Source organism: Mustela erminea, chromosome 16 (assembly GCF_009829155.1).
Source record: "Mustela erminea isolate mMusErm1 chromosome 16, mMusErm1.Pri, whole genome shotgun sequence".
NCBI lineage: Eukaryota > Metazoa > Chordata > Mammalia > Carnivora > Mustelidae > Mustela > Mustela erminea.
In genome coordinates this window covers 18,398,390-18,417,551 of record NC_045629.1, presented here as the reverse complement: position 1 = coordinate 18,417,551, position 19,162 = coordinate 18,398,390, and the positions used below count along the sequence as shown (strand labels likewise).

At 44.9% G+C, this 19,162-nt stretch overlaps 1 protein-coding gene and 1 long non-coding RNA gene across 2 annotated transcripts in view; one reads left to right on the top strand and one right to left on the bottom strand.

Annotated features, from left to right (window-relative positions):
• The window catches only part of LOC116575328, a 13,508-nt gene extending 10,527 nt beyond the window's left edge, over positions 1–2,981 (top strand). Inside the window, exon 5 of the long non-coding RNA XR_004279714.1 lies at positions 96–2,981. This is a non-coding gene — a long non-coding RNA (uncharacterized LOC116575328). The remainder of the gene's footprint in view (positions 1–95) is intronic.
• Positions 1–19,162, bottom strand: part of VXN (vexin) — a 24,109-nt gene extending 4,947 nt beyond the window's left edge. Inside the window, exons 1-4 of the mRNA XM_032316643.1 lie at positions 18,624–19,162; positions 14,036–14,091; positions 6,238–6,388; positions 2,170–2,231 (exon numbers count right to left, since the gene is read on the bottom strand). Coding sequence (XP_032172534.1) covers positions 2,170–2,231; positions 6,238–6,388; positions 14,036–14,091; positions 18,624–18,690 — 336 coding nt within the window. The 5' untranslated portion in view covers positions 18,691–19,162. The remainder of the gene's footprint in view (positions 1–2,169; positions 2,232–6,237; positions 6,389–14,035; positions 14,092–18,623) is intronic.

The following is a 19,162-nucleotide window of genomic DNA, read 5'->3' as shown; positions in this document are numbered from 1 at the left end:
GTACCGTGACAGCTCCTATCCCAGTGTGGCTGGTCCTGCCTCCCCTCCTGCTCACACTCATTCCCATGCTCAACAAAGCTTTTCCTCATGCACAGGCGCAGCGCTGCATCTTCCTTCGGCTTTTCCTTCATCCTCTGGACAGAGCCTCGTTTCTGCCTGCCCTTCAGGGCCACTTCTTCCCGGAGGCCTTTCCTCAGGCTGGTGGCCCGAGTTGATTTCTCTCGGTCCTCATGCCCCATGCCCCCACAGTACTGAGAACCTATGTGACATATTTCAGCAATTCCCCAGTTCTTTCTATGGTTCGCTTCTTGTTTCATAGGCTCCCAGTTCTCAGACAAGTGCTATGATGTGTGTCAGGGTCTGGCACTTAATCCCTTTGGCAGTGCTCTGCAGCCTTCCTAGAGATGGTGAGTGCTCAAGAAGCATGACGACCTAACAAGGGTTAAATTGGCTTAGTCAACAGACATATGCTATGCTTTGTTCCTTCACCCCAACCCCACTGAAGGCTTAGGGTCACCACATTCTTGAAATTGCTGGGAAATTCCAGGTTGAGGACATGATGATTAACTGTCCCCTTCTCTCCCTAGCTGGCCAAATGTTGTGGGCAGAGTTACTGTGCCACCTTGTGGCCTCTCGGGAGCTCTCCCTCCCCATCGTGCCAACAGCCCAGCCCCGGGAACATACACCGCCTCTCCTTCTCCACTGTCCTCAGTCCTCCTCCAGTACGTTGCATCACTGAGTCAGAATTAGCTGTACGAGCTCTGACTCATTCTTCCATCCTGGGATAAGGGGCCTCTGATCAACTGCAGGACCCCTGCTTCACTGTCTCAGGCTCAGGGGAAAGAGTCAGTCCTGCTGCCTTTTTTTTTGTCACTGTGTCCCCATGACCATCCTGTCCCATCGCAATTCCTTCTAGTCTCCCAGAAGCAGTTCTCTGCCAAGGCTACTATGTGAGCCCAGCCCAGAGACTTGGAGCAGGTAATCCAAGGATGTGAGTCACCCTCCTCCCCTTAACTTTGGTCTTCTTCTGACCACAGCTAAGGGCAGCTCTTTGTGCTGTCACAGCCTGGAAATCTGTGGCAATGGCCCAGCCATCCTCAGTTTCTCTTGAGGACTAGGTTGGGGCAGAGGGCTCCTGATAAAACAGATTGGCCCATCTCTTCTCTTTCTGTGGTTCTCCTAGTACAGGGATGACCTAAATGAGGTATTTGGATTAGATTTTCTGCTCAGAGAGGGAGCAAAGGGCTCACTGTCCAGTTTGTTTCAGAATGATGAGGGGGCTGGCCCACACAATCTCCAGGGTCTTTTCTAGTCCTCACCTGGCACGATCCACCCATCTGGTGAGCTGCTGCTCACGGAGACCAGGGTGCCTGAGCTGACCTCACCTCTAGCCACGATTCCACCCCTACTGTGCAAACCTAAAGGGTACCCACATTCATGCCCAGAAGAAGATGCAGGAGATTTTTTTCCCCTAGAGGGACCCTGAGCTAGATCTGGATGTGCACCCCCTGATCTGCCTTCAAAGAAGGACAAGCTGCCACCATGGGGGTGGCTCATGTACCATAATGGAGCGAGGAGGAAACAAAGGCTTGGCCATTTGGGCCCAACTCGGGACAAGGGGGAGGGGTAGCAATGGCCCCAGAACTTCCGCCAGGAGGTATCCCGTGTGCATGGCAGTTCAGCCTCCTAGCGATCTGAACTCCTTCCTCCTGTCACAGGTACTGATCCCTAATACAAATCTCATACCCCCTACCCTGCATCTCAGAGTCTGCCTTCAGAGACCCCGACTGGGAACAGACGTCCTCCAGAGGTGTCCTGGGCACAGATGCCTGGTGTTTCATGTTTTCACAACATTTAAGACCCTTGACAGGCAACTCTTGACCTCTTAGCTGCCCCTGGGAATTAGTCAGGCGTGTCCACCTGGCATGGGCCTACCACAGAAACCACTTCTTTCTCCCTGTGTTTGAGATGTCCCCTAGGCAACACCTTTTTCTGTTTGCCTGAGAGCTGAATTTCTGGCAAGAAAGAGAACACCATCCAGTGGTGACTGACGCTGGGAGCCGAAAACCTGCAGGTAGGCTTTTCTAGTAATCTTCATGGCTGCAACAAAGGACAGGGTGGGGAGTTTAAAGCACAACATGGAGAACTAACCAGGCTTATTTTACTTACCAAAGACTTTCCATATGCTCGATTCCCACACAGATTGGAAGATTTGGGTTCCGAACTCCCCACTGCAAGGTTGAACAGAGGAGGCATTACTCAGTGGTACTCTGTGTTCCACTTCCCCCCGCTTCTGCGTCAATGATCTCATTAGCTAATCAGTCACAAGCTGGGAATTTCTAAAGCCCTTTGTGCCAAGCAGCAAGATCGGGCAGGAGGGTCTGGCAACGGGACAACTGTCGAGTGGGTCACCTGCATCCCTGGCACCCTTCCGGGTGTGGGATGGGTAGTGATGGTAGAACTAATGTCTAAGAAGATCATATGTGTGGAAGCATTTAGTATGTCTGCGGGAAGTAAGTGCTCAGAGAATGTGCCCTTAGCTTGTCCTTCCTTCCTAAGGTGCCACATCACAAGAGGTTATCAGGAGTTCAGTCTTTGCTGCTGAGATCGATTTAGCTTGCTAAATCTGTGCAGTCCTCTCTGGAAATGAGCAGAGAAGCCTGTCTGCGGTGGGAGGCCCAGCTTCATGATGTGCGAGTGTTGGAGATGATCAGAGTCCTGAGACATTGGCTACACAGGACTTATGTGAGAACCTTCTTGCTATGCCTTTATTCCTGAAGCCCGACCTACTTCTGAGTAATCTCTACCCTGCAGTCTTTAGCTTCTGAGAAACCAGGTGTTGAGCTGAGGGAGCTGGCAATAGGTAGAGGAAAACTGGCTTTTGATCTAGTCCTCTCCTTGGGCAGACATTCCAGAACAAGCCCCATCCTATCACACTATAAAAATAGAGATAAAACACTCCCCAACTCAAGGAAGAAAACATTTCAATGCTAATAAAATGAAGTTAAAGACTACCGAGATTGAATCATAATTTATAGTGTATAAGTAATAATAGCAGCTCAGAGTTTTGAGTATTTACTGTGTCAGGCACTGTGCTGAGTATGAAACACATAGACATTATCTCATTTAACCCTTACCATAATATTGTTAGGTAGGTATCATAATAGTCCTCACCTTCCAGATGAGGAAATCGAGGCCTCGGAGATACATAACAGAGGAAGCCAGGTAAGGATAATCTAGGGAATGGCAAACTGCTTTGGGGGACTTGCAGGGCTGGAGAAACGGGACTGAGGGACACCCTAGCCCATTATGGGAGGTATTTGCCAGGTGGAGACAGGGAGGACACTCAGCAGAAAGAAGAGGGTCTGGGAAGTTCCTGGAAATAGAATATAACGGCACAGTCCCAGAATTGCACTGCAGCTCAGGGTTTCTGTGTATATGGATGGGTGGGGACAGGAGTGTGTCACAGGAGGTGGCCCTGGAGAGGCCACCAGCAGAGAACAGATTCTGGGGGGCTTGAACATGGTTTGGAGGGCAGTGGGGGTAGGAAGGACACTGGAGCAGAAGGATGGCAGAGGTAGATTTCTGCTTTAGACAGACCCCTCTGGTAACCTGGTAGAGGAAAGAAGGACTACTGGCTGAGGGCCAGGGTTGGAGGCTACACACCAGAGATGGGTCTGAGCCCGGGTAGCCTGAGGTAGGTACCAAGAGGGAGAGATGAGACATATCCAGGAGTTGACATTGTCAGTGTTTAGTATGTGACGTGGTGGGTGGAGTGGGGGTAGGGAGGACAAGGGGGTGTTAAGGAAAATAACCCTGCTGAGAAAGGAAGGGATTCATTCCATTTGAACAAGTTGGTTCTGAGGTGCCCGAGGACATCTTGGTGGAAACATTCCTTAGGTGGCGGATTCTCCAGGGCCTAGGAGGTGGTTGTCCCCATTCCAGGTATTTGAGGCTCACCTGCTCAGGGCCTCATGCTGAGAGAGTTTCTTAGCTGGATCTCTGCCTTCAGAGTCCCTGCAATTTCCAAGATTCCTCAGAGAATCTTTCTCCCACATGAGAAGGCTACATCATCCAGGAACCTTCTCCTACAGCTCAGAAAAGAAGCAAGCCCCCAGATCTGAGATCTCTGGAGACATACATCCTTCTGATGGGAGGATGGAAGACTCAGTGCCTCAGCCTTTCTCGTGGAAAGCACTGGGTCTGGCTTTGACTCAGAAACCCTCTCTTCCCCAACCCCCTCTGGAATCTATCAGATTGGGGGAGCTGAAGGAATTGAATCAATGCCCAGCTCAATCTTTTTTTTTTTTTTTTTAACCTGACTAGCACATTCCCTGCATGAGCTGACTGTCACATGTTGGGCAGATTCTCTCCATTTCATTACTTACTGTTCTCTTAGAGAATAAAAGTCTGACTTGGACAGTCAAGCTTCCACAAGCTACTTAGGAAGGAAAGCGACCCCTAAAGCTAGATGGTTGGGAAGACCTTCTTTTCTGGGGATGGGAGATGGAGGCATTGACTAGCAAATTAGAAGAACTAAGATTTAATTTCAGTTTTTGTTGCTAATAAGCAGTGTGACTTTGGATCAAACAGCCTCTATGGTTTCAGTTTCCTTCTCTATAAATGAGCATCGGGTGTTGCGGACCAAGGGTCCTCTCCCTTTGGTGTGCATTCTAATCACCCGGGGTTGTTAAATCAGAGATTGCTGGGCCCCGCCCTAGAATTTGATTCAATAGGACTCAGGTGGGACCCCAAATTTATATTTCCAGCAAGTTCCCAGGTAATTCTGCTGCTCTGGGGACTCCCACTGTGAGAACTACCCATTTGACTGGTCCCTAAATCCTTGTTAATCAATATATTATCCTCAGACCAACAGCATCAACATCATCCAGAAGCTTTTTAGAAACATAAAATCTGGGCCCTATTCAGTCCTACCGAGTTAGAATCTGCATGAAAACAAGATTCCCAGGTGATTCTTTTGCACATTGAAATTTGAGAAACATGGCTGTAAATCCAGTTTATCTTTTTGTAGCAAAGATATTCTCTTTTTCCCTTTCTACACAGATATGTACCCACCCACCCACCTATATATAGACACAGAGAAAAATTTATCTCCTCTTAATTTGCAAGGCAGATTGTGGTTTTCCCAATGCTTTCACTTTACATATGTGTATATGTAATCACTTAGCTAGAGAGTATAGCTTGATTTATGCGTTATTATACATCAGATCATAAAACAGGATCAGGGTGTTACTGATCAAGGAAACCTTAGAGATCCAGTTGAGCATCTACGAAGAAGGTGAGAAGATAGAAGATTGAAGAGATATACTCAATGAAGTATAATTTCGGTTCTTACAACATAGAAAGTTGTTGACACCCAAATGCCTTGAGAAGGACATCCCAAACTTTCTGTTGTGCATTTTAGGAGTTAAAATATGAATGACTTTAGGCTGTGGACATAACAGAAATAACCTAAGGCAGCAATTAAAGACAAGATAACATCACAGACTCCAGAGGGCTGGGCGCAGATTCCTGTTGAACTACTTGGGGTGGGGGCCATTTAAAAAAAATAGTGCTGAAGTTAAGTCTATAATGTTTCCAGTTTTCAAAGCAAATTTGTCCCTAAATTCTTTTTAGATATTGTTCAAATAGCCCTAAGTCATTCACATTTACAGTGGTGAGATCTTAAGCTGGCAGTTTATAAAGAGCCTATATAATTACAAACATGGCCTGTAAAATAAATAAGGTAAGCTTCTGTTTGTCCATGAGTCATGTCTACACTAGCTTTCCCTCCCCCAGAACATAATGATTTTCATCTCTGGAACCCAGCAGGGCTTCCTGGGGAGCAAGATGGCAGGTGGAAAGCATCTCTGCCCGCCCAGGGTATTTTTCAGGCGGGTGTTCTGTGTTGCTCTGTAGGTGGGGCCCGAGAGCAGGTGCACTCAGCGCAGGGGCGGCCCGCGCCGAGAATGGGAGGAGGCGAGGGAGGAGGCGAGGGAGGAGGCGAGGGAGGAGGCGAGGGAGGAGGCGAGGGAGGAGGCGAGGGAGGAGGGCGGGAAGCGGACCGCCCGCGCCACAGCACCTGCGCTACCCCGGCGCGATGGAGGACGCCGGGGAGGAGCGTGAGGTTGTTGGAAAAGACAAGCCAGGTCTCCTGCCTTGCGGCGTCTGGTCTAACAAAGCGCGTCACTGAGTCCCCAAGGGAGGTTCCAGGGACTTGAACCAGGGCGCACGTACCGGGTCTGGCCGGGGCCTTGGCAAGGTGGGGTCCCTGCGGCCGCGCGCTGTGGAGCCGGCCCGACCTGCGACCCTCGCCGTCGCGGCGGTCGCTGCGGTGCGGCAGCAGCTCCAGGGGCCGCGGCGTGTAGAGGTCCGACTCGATCACCACCTGCCGGGAGGAGGAAGGACAGTCAGCTTGTTCCTCTCCTCAGATCTTGAGAGGCACTCGGGCCCACAGGGCATTGGTGGAGTTTTCCTGACGCCAGAGAATGCTAGCAGCAGTGAGACAACTTGGGTTAACTGGCCTCCGACAGTCAACCGCTTTTATGGAATTTCAGCAGGCCAAATGGTGCCATGGTGCAGGAAGATGAGGGTCCCCGGAGTTCCTCACCAGCACCCCCTTCACAGAGTCAGGAGCCTGGCTGGGCCTTTGGGCCAGACCTGTCACCCACCCTGGGGCCTTACATGATTTGGCAACAGAACAGACTGTTTGGAATGATGACAGTTTTGGAAATCAGGGTCATAACAGTCTTTGTGAGAAGCAGACACCCTTATTCAAACAGAGGACAGTTTTTTGAATGCTCTAGCAGAGGGAAGAGCTAGGGACAGGACTTGGGGCCCAACCAAGTCCCAGGTTTTAAAAAGAAGAAAACTGCTGGCACAGTTCCACACGCTTACACTTCCTTCACCTTGCAGAACGCCTGTGTGAGCTGGAGCTGGAGATGAATTTCCACTACACATGGTTTCCTAAGTGGAAATTCCCCCAAACCAGTCAGAATACTAAGACCTAAGGTGTTTTTAATAATGATCACCTGCTGAATAGTTTTCTGGGGAAGTAGAGTAAGAGGAAATACCCCTTTTGTCAGGACCCAATGAAATGGGCCTTAAAAGTTATAATAAACATACTCAAATCGTTGAAATAATTTAAATGTAAAAAACTTGAGACAAATAATGCCGTATTTTATCTTAATACTGGGAGTGATGAAGGGTATCTTTGTGGGTTTTGGCTCCTATCCTGCATATTTTTATACATATCCAGGACATTGGGGTCGTCCATTCTGAATTTCTTCACTCCTTTAAATCTGGTTAGAATGTTCAATAGTGCACGGCAGCTGCTCTGGGGTCTACACTGACTCATTCGTTTGCTCCTTCATCAGATGCCCTGTGAGGGCACATTCCGTACCAGGTCCTGGGCACTGGGCGCATCAGCAAGTTAGGTGGACCCCTCCGAGGCTTGGACGGATCCCCCTCACTTGTCCACATACAACAGCGGTGTTGCTTTTGGAGGATGCTGAAGGAAATAAAACTAAATTTTTAAAAGTTATGTAGGGTGATATTTTGATTTAGCAGAGAAAAATTGGATCTTTAATACTGTTACAATAAATGGCAGGTCACTGGAGGAAATGGATCTGTGTTCACATACCAGACAGATCCAAGATACCTGTTGAAAACAAACAAAACACACAAGATCTAAATGTGGCTCAATATAACATTTGTTACACATGAAGGGGAATGACCCCTATGTACATAGAACACCTAAAAATCAATAAAGAAGAAGAAAACAAGAGAAAAAGGGAGCAAAAGCCAGAAGCTGGCCATTGACAATAGAAACACAACTGGTAAACACAACACCACAAACATGAAAAGATGTTGAACAGTCATTAAGTGAAAGTGAAAACAAAGTTGATGTTTTTTTCTCCTCTCAGATTGTCCGTGATGAAGAAGGTAGCTCCATTTGCGGTCACACAGACCCGAGTTCATGCCCCAGCCTTGACAATTAGTGGTTCTGTGGAAAGGAGATACTCTTGCGTGTCCTTGCTCTATTGGGGCGAAGTAAATGCCTATCATCTGTAGAGGTTTTGGTAATAGAGCGTGCTCTCTATCTTCAAGCCACATATTTATCTACAGAATCAGAGAGCAGTTCATGTCTCCTGAAGACAAAACTAGGAGAAGCTGTCACTCTTCGCTTCAGTTTACCACAAAGAGTCCTTTGCTCAGAAAACCAATATATCCCTAATTTGGTCTTATTCGGGTTAGGAAATTAACTCCTCTCAAGCCCATTTTAAGGCCCAGAACCACTCACCCTGTGGCTTTGGGGAAAGCTGATCACTCAGAAACATGGAGGATTAGTACTTTTTCTTCTCTGGGCACTGCAGGAGGTAGTCCCCTCCCAATAATTTAAAATATGTTCCTTTTTCCTCCCAGCTATATCGTATGTCCACTGACATATGATTTGGTAAGGTGTACAATGGGTTGATTTGATCCATTTATAAGCTGTAGTATGTTTAGAAGGGGGTGGTTCGGTTAGGCTGGGGGCAGCCCTGGGCCCACCCTGTACCAGCTCCGTGGGTGGCCCAGCATTGACTGTCCAGTCTCCTCTGCTTTCCTCTTTACCTACCTCCCTTCCCCTTGGCCCCTTGCTCTGCCGTGGTGTTGCCCAGAATACTGGAATTTCCTAGATTAATGGTGGTTCAGAGCCACTTACATTCCCCTGCACATGTAATATTTGGCCTAAGGGCTCTCCCCTGAACGTGACCCTCCAGGCTGAATAAGAGACTCCTGAGCCTCATTACTGACACAGCTGTCACAGGTGTTTCTGATTTTATTTTCACTCTGTCAGCATTCTTCTGAGTAAGGAGGAGTAAGACTGGTATGTTTTCAGACCTACTTTGTACAAGGAGAAAGCAAAGCAGGTAAAGAAAGCCTGTGGAGTCCATGAGGGAAACCCAGCATTTCCTCCTCTGAAAGGGAAGCAAACGTTCCCTTTCAGGAACAAGAAACTCCACCTCCGCAAGCAATCGCTTCTCTGCACTGTGGTGCGGGAGAAGAGAACGGGGAGGGAGGGAGCCCAGAGGTATTAGCTGCTCAGCCCTCTGCTGGAGGTAGGAGCTCCCAGGGGACTGGGATGAGGTTGGTTACTTCTCACGCCATGACTTAGGGCCAGGTACCTCTTCTGGGTGTCTTCTCCAGGCCCCAAAGATGTCAATAACACGAAAGGAAAGAGGAGAGGTGCCCAGTTCAGAAGATTTCCCTTTCTTAGCTGGTCTTGTACTTGGTTCTCATTTCCCACAGGAACAGAGGCTCTGAGAGGACTCCAGGGGAGCACATTTGGCTCTCACCAGGAAATGGGCAGCTGAATAGATGGCTGTGGCCTCCTGAAAGCCTGGGTTATTTTCTGGTCTCTAGGACACGGTTTGGGGTGGCTACTGCTGGTCTTAGAACAAACTGGTCTGAGAGCAGGCTCTTTAGCGTTCCCTCCTCCCCCCACACTTCTGGTACAGGGGTAAGACTGGGGAATGGGGAGACGGAAGGGAGAGGCAGGTTTGGTGTTGGATTTGCCTTTCCTTTCCTACTCAGCAAACTGCCTTCTGAAAGTAGAGCAAAACACTGATGCTCCCCTGCTGGTCTTGGGTCAGAGATTAGAAGAACAGAAGTCATGGGCTAACACTCAAGCCTCAGGATTCCATCCACTGACATCTTCAAGTCTCACTTCTGTGTGTTCACCAGCCTAGGGGGCTGGTAGGGGGCTGGAAAGACAGGTGAGACCTAGGTGATGGAGAATCATCATGATTTAGGGCTGATGGGATCCATAGCAATGTTCTAGCCCAACTCCCTAATTTTGCACATAGAGAAACTGAGTCCAGGAGAGATCATGTGTCTTCAGGGTCACAGAGTTATAAAGGGGCAGAGCCAGGATGAGAGTTGTGGTTTTATGACTTCTGGGTGAGCACTTTTTAGAAGACCCAGAGAAGTGCCTACATCCAGATAAGAAATTTCAAGTGCAATCAATCACTCAGGACATTTTGAAAAATCAGTAAATTTGCAGCCAAGTTCTCTCTGATAAGGTTGAGCTCTGGGGAGAATGTGACATTTACAATCTCATTTTTCCATCTTTCCTGGTAGTGGTACCACTGCTCATTGTGATGGGGCTGGGGAATCAGTGGCCCCTGGGGGGGTCCTGACTCTCTATCTTAGTGATGCTGGGGCACTAAGATGGTTTAGAGGAGGAGAGATCTTTGTAAAGGAGGGAACCTGACTCCATATGGTAGCCCAAGGACAACAGACACAAATGAGAATTTCAGGACAAAAAATTCAAAACCTTGGTAGATTTAAGCAGTTACAAAATATGAATGTTTTCCTTGGGAACTCAAAGGCAGCCAAGAGCCAGTCGGATGAGGAAACAAATAATCAGAGATGGTTCTTTCTTTAGGACTCACTTCCTTCATCTTAGGTAGACTAAGACCTTTCTTGTCTTTTCTAATTTGAATGTTCTGTACAGCTGACATTGAGGTTTGCAAACAAAGGATGAGTCAGGATGTTAGGGGAAATGAGAAATTTAGAGGTGAGCTCAAAAACCAGAGGGCATTATTAAGTTGTCTCACCTGGAGGAAGACTGTATAGTTGAAGACAAGATCCAGCTTCTAATTTTTTTTTTAAATCAAAAGCAAATTTTAATATGTATTCATATACTTGAGTCATTTTTTTCCCTCTGAGTAAAAATATTTTGGAGAGGGAAAGTCATAAACCATAAACATAACTGTCTTTCTCAAAAATTTCCACTCCCAGGAAACCTGAGAGCTTGGTTCTGCAGGGCTGGCTGAAGTCAAGTGGCTTTCCAGAAAGCTGTCTCCACTGAGACTTGTCTTCTTTATTAAGGTTTGGAACCTCCTGAGGATTTCCTCCCTAGAACCTATTAATTATTAGTAAGTGTGGTGATTTAGTTTCCATTTTAAAAGCTTCTGTAAACACTGCTCTGTCCTTACAAAGCCAGCAGATACAGGTATTAGGAGTGATTCAGACAGGAACATTGTTCAAGGTTAGAAATTCAGGGAAAGAACGTGGTGGGGAACTCAATATTCCCAGTTCCCAAGGGATCTTTCCAGAGTCATGAATGACTTGCGGTTCCTTCAAATCCAGAGTAATGCCAAACTCAAGCCCCTGGACCAAAAAGTATTTTGTGAAACTTCCCTTAAACTGAAAATGACCTACCAACAACCCCTTCCCTTTCCACTTTTTAAAAGATTTATTTATTTATTTGAAAGCCCAAGTGTGAATGGAGGGAGGGACAAAAGGGAGAGGGAGAGAGCCAGACTCCTCAAGCAGCCTCCCCACAGAGCACAGAGCCTGAGGCGGGCCTCAATCCCAAAAACCCAAGATAAGGATCGAAATCAGGAGTTCCCTGCTGAAGCGACTGAGTCACCCAGGTGCCCCTCCCTTTCTATTTTTGGTAACACCCACTCCTTGAAAATCAGAGGCATATTTCTTTTAGATTGTGGGCTTGGGTTTTCAGGGATGAGGAGAAAGGTAAGAATCTACCTTTCTACCACAAGAATTTCTACCACAAAGAAATCTTCCATCCATTCAAAGTCCTTTTCTTTCCTCCTTTTTTTTTTTTTTTTGGTATGTTTTTAAATAGACTTCATGCCTAGCACAGAGCCCAAGGCAGCAGCTAAACTGATCCTGAGATCAAGCCCCGAGCTGAAATCAAGAGTCGGAGGTTTAACTAACTGCACCACCTAGATACTCCCCTTGTCTTCCTTAATATAAAATATTCCCAAAAGTCATTAAAAAATACATATGACAACAGAAAAATGTGCAAACGACATGAATTAGGAACATATAGAGAAAAAAATCAAAATCCCTGAAAAGATGAAGAATTATATTAATAATTAAATAAATGCAAATTAAAACGAGATACCTTCACCTATCAGATTGTCAAAGACTAACAACACTTTATGACATACAGTATTGACTTGGGTGTTTTGGTAAAGGTACTTTAAAACACAGAATTTGACAATGGCTGTAAGTTTTTTTTCAATGTTCATATCTTTTGAGCATTTGAGCATTTTCTTTTTTAATTACGATATAATTGACATATAACATTAAGGAATACAATGTGTTGATTTCATGACCAAGCATTTTCATATCTGTGACTTTATCCTCAAAAACATTTGCATAAGAGCATGAAAAATATGTTCAAGGATATTGCTTGTGGCATTGTTTAGTAGAATTTGGTTAAATATTCTAGAAAACTTCAGATGTGATTTGGGAAGAAAATTATAGTACATTCATATACTAACATGATATGCAACCTTTATAAAGAATGAGGTAGATCTATAAGAATTAACTGACATGTAAAAAGATTCAAGATTTATAGATTAGTGAAAAAAAGCAAATTGCAAAATGGTATGTTATTGAGCAATGGAACATAATAATGATATGTTGGTATATGGGAAATTTTCACTTAAAAAGCACCAACATTCATTGAATGCTGGGTGTGTGTCAGGCTCTGGATTAAGCACTTTACATATATTAAGTCATTTGTTCTCCAGTGGTTCCTGAGATATGTGCTGCTAATATTCCCATTTGAATACTAAAGAAGTTGAATCCCAGTATGGTGGGCAACTTGTTCAAGGTTACCTAGCTAGAAATGGATAGAACTGGAATTTATGTCTAGGCAGTTGAACTCTAAGTCTACATACCTGCCTGTTATGTTCCACAGTTTCTTAGAATTTTCTGTTATTATATTTTATATGTTCATAGTATTTGAAATTCTATAATAGGCACACACTACTTTGGGAATTAAAAAAAGTAATGTTTGTAAAAATAACAATGACTAGGGGCGCCTGGGTGGCTCAGTGGGTTAAAGCCTCTGCCTTCAGCTCAGCTCATGTTCCCAGGGTCCTGGGATCAAGCCCTGCATCGGGCTCTCTGCTTAGCAGGGAGCCTGCTTCCTCCTCTCTCTCTCCACCTGCCTCTCTTGCCTACTTGTGATCTCTGTCTTCAAATAAATAAACAAAATCTTAAAAAAAAAAAAAAAAAGAGAGAGAATGACTAAAGCTCCGTCTCATTCCCAGGACACTGAAAAAAAAATTCATTTTAATGGAGAATGGGCCTTCAAAAATTGACATACTTAGAAAATCAAAATGGTGTTCCTTGAAAAATTGTGATAGAAATAGAAACTTCAGAATAACCAAGAGGAAACAATCAGCAGTAAACCTTTCCAGAGAAAGTACAAAGATGAATTGACAGCTTTTGTATAAAGAAATCTGTAAGTAAAATGAGAAATTCACAGCATCCTTTGGCTCCAGTGACATGTAAACTAATTTTAAGGTAATGCAAGTGCTTATTAGAGTAGCAAAAGATAATGTAGAAAAATGAAAGTCAGTGAGGCTGGAGGTAAATGGAAAAACATTGCTGGAAGCCTGGCAACTGTTTAGAATTCCCGGTAATATGTGACAAAGCTGTAAGCAGAAACCATTTTTTAAAAAATCACTATTCTCCACATCTAGCATAGTGTCTCTTGAGTAGTAGGAATGAAAATACTGGGTGGATGAACAGATCAATGGATAGATGAAACTATTCTTAACCTTCTACTTGTTAATTTACCATGGAATTAATTCAAAATAATAGTATTTTGTCCAAATTAATTGCAATGCTATTTATAATAGTGAAAAAATAGAACATCACAAATGCCAGCAACATCACAAATGCCAGCAACAGGAGAACACCTAAGTCAGGAATGCTATACTTATCATGGACTCTGTTTAAATAAGAACAATTTTTTTAGAGGATGAGATTTACTCTATGTGTCTAGGGAAAATGTCAGAATAGGGGAGTCCGATTCAGGGCTTTTTGCTGTCTGGTAGACATTTGTCAATTATTTTGGTGAAATGGAAGACAGGAAATTGAGCAGCAGCCACGTGTCATAGAGAAAAACTTCCTGGCTATTGAGAGCAGGGGAGAGGAAGAGAAGTTAGATGTTGCTTTTGTAATGGAAATAAAAAAAAGGGATCAAAATTGAAGTTGTCCTTACATTCTTGGTCAAGAGGTGTTGAGAGCTTTTGACTCTTCTTCTGGCTGGACTGGACACTGCAAAGAGAGAGAAAGGAAAGGTTTTAGAGAACACAGGTTGAGTATGATGTAGCCTCAGAGCGGGTTTGCCCCTGGAGTGGGGAAGGGCGCAGAGGAGGGGAGGTGGGGAGAATAAGCAGGGTGTAATTACAATTTTAGATGTTACTTGGCTGAGTGCACCAAAGTTCATAGCAGCAATTATGCACAACAGCTAAAAGGTGGAGACAACCCAAATGTCCAACTAAAAGATGGGTGGATAAACAGAATGTGCTATATGCATACAATGGAATATCATTCAACCTTAAAAAGAAATTAAATTCTGATACATGTGGTAACATGGATGAACATTGAAAACATTAAGCTAAATGAAATAAGCTGGACACAAAAGGACAAATAGTGTATGGGTCCATTATATGAGATACCTAGAGTATTAAACTCAGAGACAGAAAGTAGGTTACAAAGGGGTTAGCGGAAGAAGGGAATGGGGAGTTGGTATTTAACAGACATAGAGATTTGGTTAGGGATGATGAAAGTTCTGGAAATGGATAGTGGTGATATCTGCACAACAATGTGAATGGACCTCATGCCACAGAGCTATGCACTTAAAAATGCTTAAAGGGTCAATTTTATATCATGTATGTTTTGCTATAGTAGGAAGCTTAAAAAATCAATTAAGCATTAAAAAATGTTAGTTGGTTGGAAGATGGCATGTGTTTTGTTGAAAATGGAGATACTCTGACATCTCTCTTCCATCCTGCTGCTAGAATGATTTATTTAGAACTGCAATCCCACCATGTCACTGCCTAGAACTGAAACTACTCCTTGTCACGTATCAGATAAGTGACCAGATGAGGGCTGGGTCGTGGTATTTTCTTCAGAGCACCTATAGCCATGAAACCTGGCATACAGTGTGCTAGTTAATAGCCAAGGTTCCCAACTCCTTTCACTTGAGTGTGGATCAGAACTAGACCACTTGCCACTTATGTGACTTGGGCAAATTACCCATCCTCTCTACACCTTCCTCTCCTCATCCGTAAGACAGCGGGAATAAAGAGCACCCACCTCCGAGAGCTGTGGCAAGGATGAAATGAACTAATTTTATAAAGCCCCTGGACCAGTGCCTGACAAGGAGTAATTTCCCAGGAATCAGTGGTGGTTATTATGACTGTCCTCCATCTCTGCAAGCTGAAGGCAGGTGGAAAGAGTAGCTGGTAACTTTTAGATCTTATAACATTCCATTAGGACTTCTCTTTCCAGAGTTTTCTCCATTTCCTCCTGCTATTCCCCAGTTCCTCTCCCCAACCTCTCCCCATGCTGTTTCTCCTCAAGAGAATTATTTTGAACGCTGTGGTGCCATTCACCCTAGAATTAAACCCCCTCTAGTGTGTCTCAGGAAATAACTTCTGGTATAACTTCTTGGTAAAACCGCAGCTTTTATCTTTCATATTTACTGTGAATTGTGTCTATGAAATTTTCCCTCAAAGGGCTCTCTTTCTCTCCAGAAAGTAAAAAAAATCCACACTTGTCCTGTTATAGACTTGATATTTATGTCCCATGCCTTTAAGTAATGCTCTAACACTTGCTGCTGCCATAGTTTTGTGGGACATTAAGATGGCTCAGCTAAAAAATACGTAGAAATATTAACTTGAACCCAATATGTGTATGTATGTGTGTGTTGGAAAGAAAGATATAATACAAGAGAAGGGTAGTAATAGCTCACATTGAGCCATACCAGGTGATGGTTTATTTGCCTTATCTCATTCACTCCTTGTAACAACTCTGTGAACCAGGTACTCTGCATTATCTCTATTTTATTGGTGGGGATACTGAAGTTAGGGGTCCCACAGTTCACGGGAACTTAACCATTGGCCACACTGCCTCTTAACCTCTTAACCATTGGCCACACTGCTCACACTGTTGAACCTGTGCTCAGAAAATGTCTTGGCCATTTTGGTCACCCTAAATGGTAGCATTGGGAAAAGGGCATCCCCGGGAGAACTATTAAGATAGTTAGATAAAATTAAGCCACCTTCTATTTCTGTAGGTAAGGAATGTGGGGATGTGCGGTAGAGTTACCAATCTCTCTTATAAGCGGTGACTTAAGAAGGGCTAGCACTGTCTTCTCTCACTGAAAGCCCTCTGCTCTATAGCTTTGGAGAAAGCAAGATGAGGCAAAAAAAGGAAGTAGGAAGAAGTGAACTTTTTCCATTCATGGTCTAAGGTAAGACTGCAAATACTCCTTTCCTAGAGAATGACTTCCTGAGCAGTGAAATGTCCATGAATACCAATGAGTACTTGGTTTATGACCAGGAGATGGCCATGAATGAAAATGGCAAGAAAGGAATACAGGATTAAACATTTATCTTTGACTGGACGTAGTCATTGTTCTAAATATGGAATAAAAATAGAAATCATTTTGTAAGTGATTTATTTCATACTAAATGCTTTATAGGTTTTATCTGTATTTTAACCCCCACCGTAATAACCCTGGGAGGTAAATTCTAGCTCTCCCTTTTATAAAAGTGCAAACTCGGGCCCAAAGAGATGAAGTAGCCTGCCCAAGGTCACACAGTGCAGAAGTGACCCGCAGTTCCTTGACTACTGTGCTAAGCATATGCAGTCAAAGGCCCTGTTTCAAATGCTTTTAGTCAGGTGAAGTGTGACGTTGCTCCTGAATTGTTGAATAACTTTTTAATTAAAAAGAGTTATGTGGCTTTGATTTTTTTCTTTAAAAAATGCTAAATGGAGGGGCGCCTGGGTGGCTCAGTGGGTTAAGCTGCTGCCTTCGGCTCAGGTCATGATCTCAGGGTCCTGGGATCGAGTCCCGCATCGGGCTCTCTGCTCAGCGGGGAACCTGCTTCCCTCTCTCTCTCTCTGCCTGCCTCTCTGACTACTTGTGATCTCTCTCTCTGTCAAATAAATAAATAAAATATTTTAAAAAAATGTTAAATGGAGAAATATGACAGGAAATAGACATGTTTTAACATTTTCATATTTACTTCCAATTTGTTTTTGTCTCATGTAAAGAAATACAAAATCGGGCAAGTTCAGGTTCCCTTTCTACTCTCCCCTAACTCTACTCCTGTCTCTCCCCAGGGCTACTAAGATCACTAATTTAGTCTGCATCTTTCCAGCCTATGTTTTCATACTCTCTGTCTCTGAATATGTATCCATAAGTTGTTTTGTACTGCCAGATATAGTAATTGTTATCATACATATAAAATTTGCAGCCAGCCTTTTTTTTCCCCCCACTCAACATTATGCTTTTGAGATCTGTGTCCATACACATAGATCTAGTTCATCCCTGTTGACAACTGTGGAATATTCCATAGTACAATGACACCGCATTTTACCCACTCCCCTCCTCAAGGACATTGAAGCTGTTTTTCATTTTGCCCTTCTAGAATCAGTGCCACTGTGAACATCCGTGAGTCAGAGTACCCAGAAGTGGACCTGCTGGGTCCGAGGGTCAGCGTTGACTTTCCAGGTACTTTTCAGAATCTCCAGACAGAGTTCCAACTCCTGCACGTGGGCAGACTCCTCGCTCTTGTTTTTCCTCTCTCTATGTGGCAATACATGTCAAAAGCTTTACTTATGTTCTGCTGGCTGTCTCTTTGTGACCAGGCTGAGTCTCTCCTTTCCCCTCCCCCTCCCCCTAGCAGTGACCCTGTCAGTGGCTGACACGGGAAGAAGAAAGGGATTGTTTGAGCAGGGGGCACAACACCAGCAAACGTCCAGCCCCCTTCATTCAAGTCTGACAATGAGACCAGGGCTAAGCCAGAGTCCCAGCCTCTCCCAGCAAGGCAGGGGCCGTGGGGAGAGAACAGAGGGAGCAGAAGAGAGGGTTGAGCTTTAGGGGGGGGCGGTGAGGGAACTGTCCAGTAACCAGACACCTGCTGGCTGCTGAGCTCACACACAAAGGCCTCCCTGGGACTTGACACCATTCACCCCAGCACAGGAGCTGACAGAGTCACACGTTGTGGCAGCGCTAGTTCCAGGTGAAGTTTGGGAGGGGGCCCTGGGATCTTCATTAGAGGCCAGCCCCGGGGCAGGACGTTATTTGACCACTTTATTAGACTTCAGGCCACTGCTGGGAGTCTATTTCCTCACATTTGATGGCATGGTTAGAAATCATACTTTTGAGCCAGCTGGTTCTCATTTCAGAGCCCACTTGCTCATTGGAGAAGAAGAAAGAATCTCTCTAGCTGCTCTGGGAATTTTGTTTTCATCTCTGTTTCCCAAAACAATGGCTTGCTGTCACTTTCATTCGGCATATTGGGTTACCAGTACTGAATTAAGTGGAACGGGTAGCATTTTAACTGCCCTCATTCCTCCCCACCCCCTTTGAGGGATTGTTTCTCAATGACTGATGTTTATCCATGTACGTCCTTTTCAGAAACAACAACAATAACAAATACCATCACAACAGCGAACCTGTGAACCCCTCGGAGAGACCCGAGGATAAGCCATAGTAAAACAGCACGTGATTGTCCTTAACCTCCGGCAGAAGGTGCCGCCTTAAGGAAACCGTCAAGGGCGATTTTACTCACCCTTGGAAGGGATCACGGTGGTGAAAACTTCTATATTTTCATCACTGCAGCTGTAAATCTGATGCATCGTCTCAGCCTTCTCTCCCCCAAAGTGCCGGGAACCGGAAGCCTCTCTCTGAACCCCTAGTCGCGAGGTTTCCTAATCCAGTCTGGCTCAGGGATCATTGTGCAGGTCCACAAAAGACAGGCTGGTGCTGTGATCTCATCTCATTCCAGAGTCTTCACTGCAACATTTTCTAATCCCATCTGTCTTTTTTTTTTTTTTTTTTTATGAATCCTATTATTGTAAACCTTTGATTGAGCGTGGAGGCTTCAGTCGCCTCCCAGCCAGGATGTAGTTAACATTTTTATTTTGCCGTGTCTGCTGCACTGATTTTGGAAGTCTTTTGTGAAGTAAGGATGAAGTGAAATCGCCCGCTCGGTTAGCGCCCAGCTTGGCTGGAGAATTCCACTGAAAAGGAGACGTGAATTTCGGTACCAGCAATTACCCTTTTCATTTCAGAAATGAAGGGAGCTTCCCCCCCCCCCACCCCCACTCC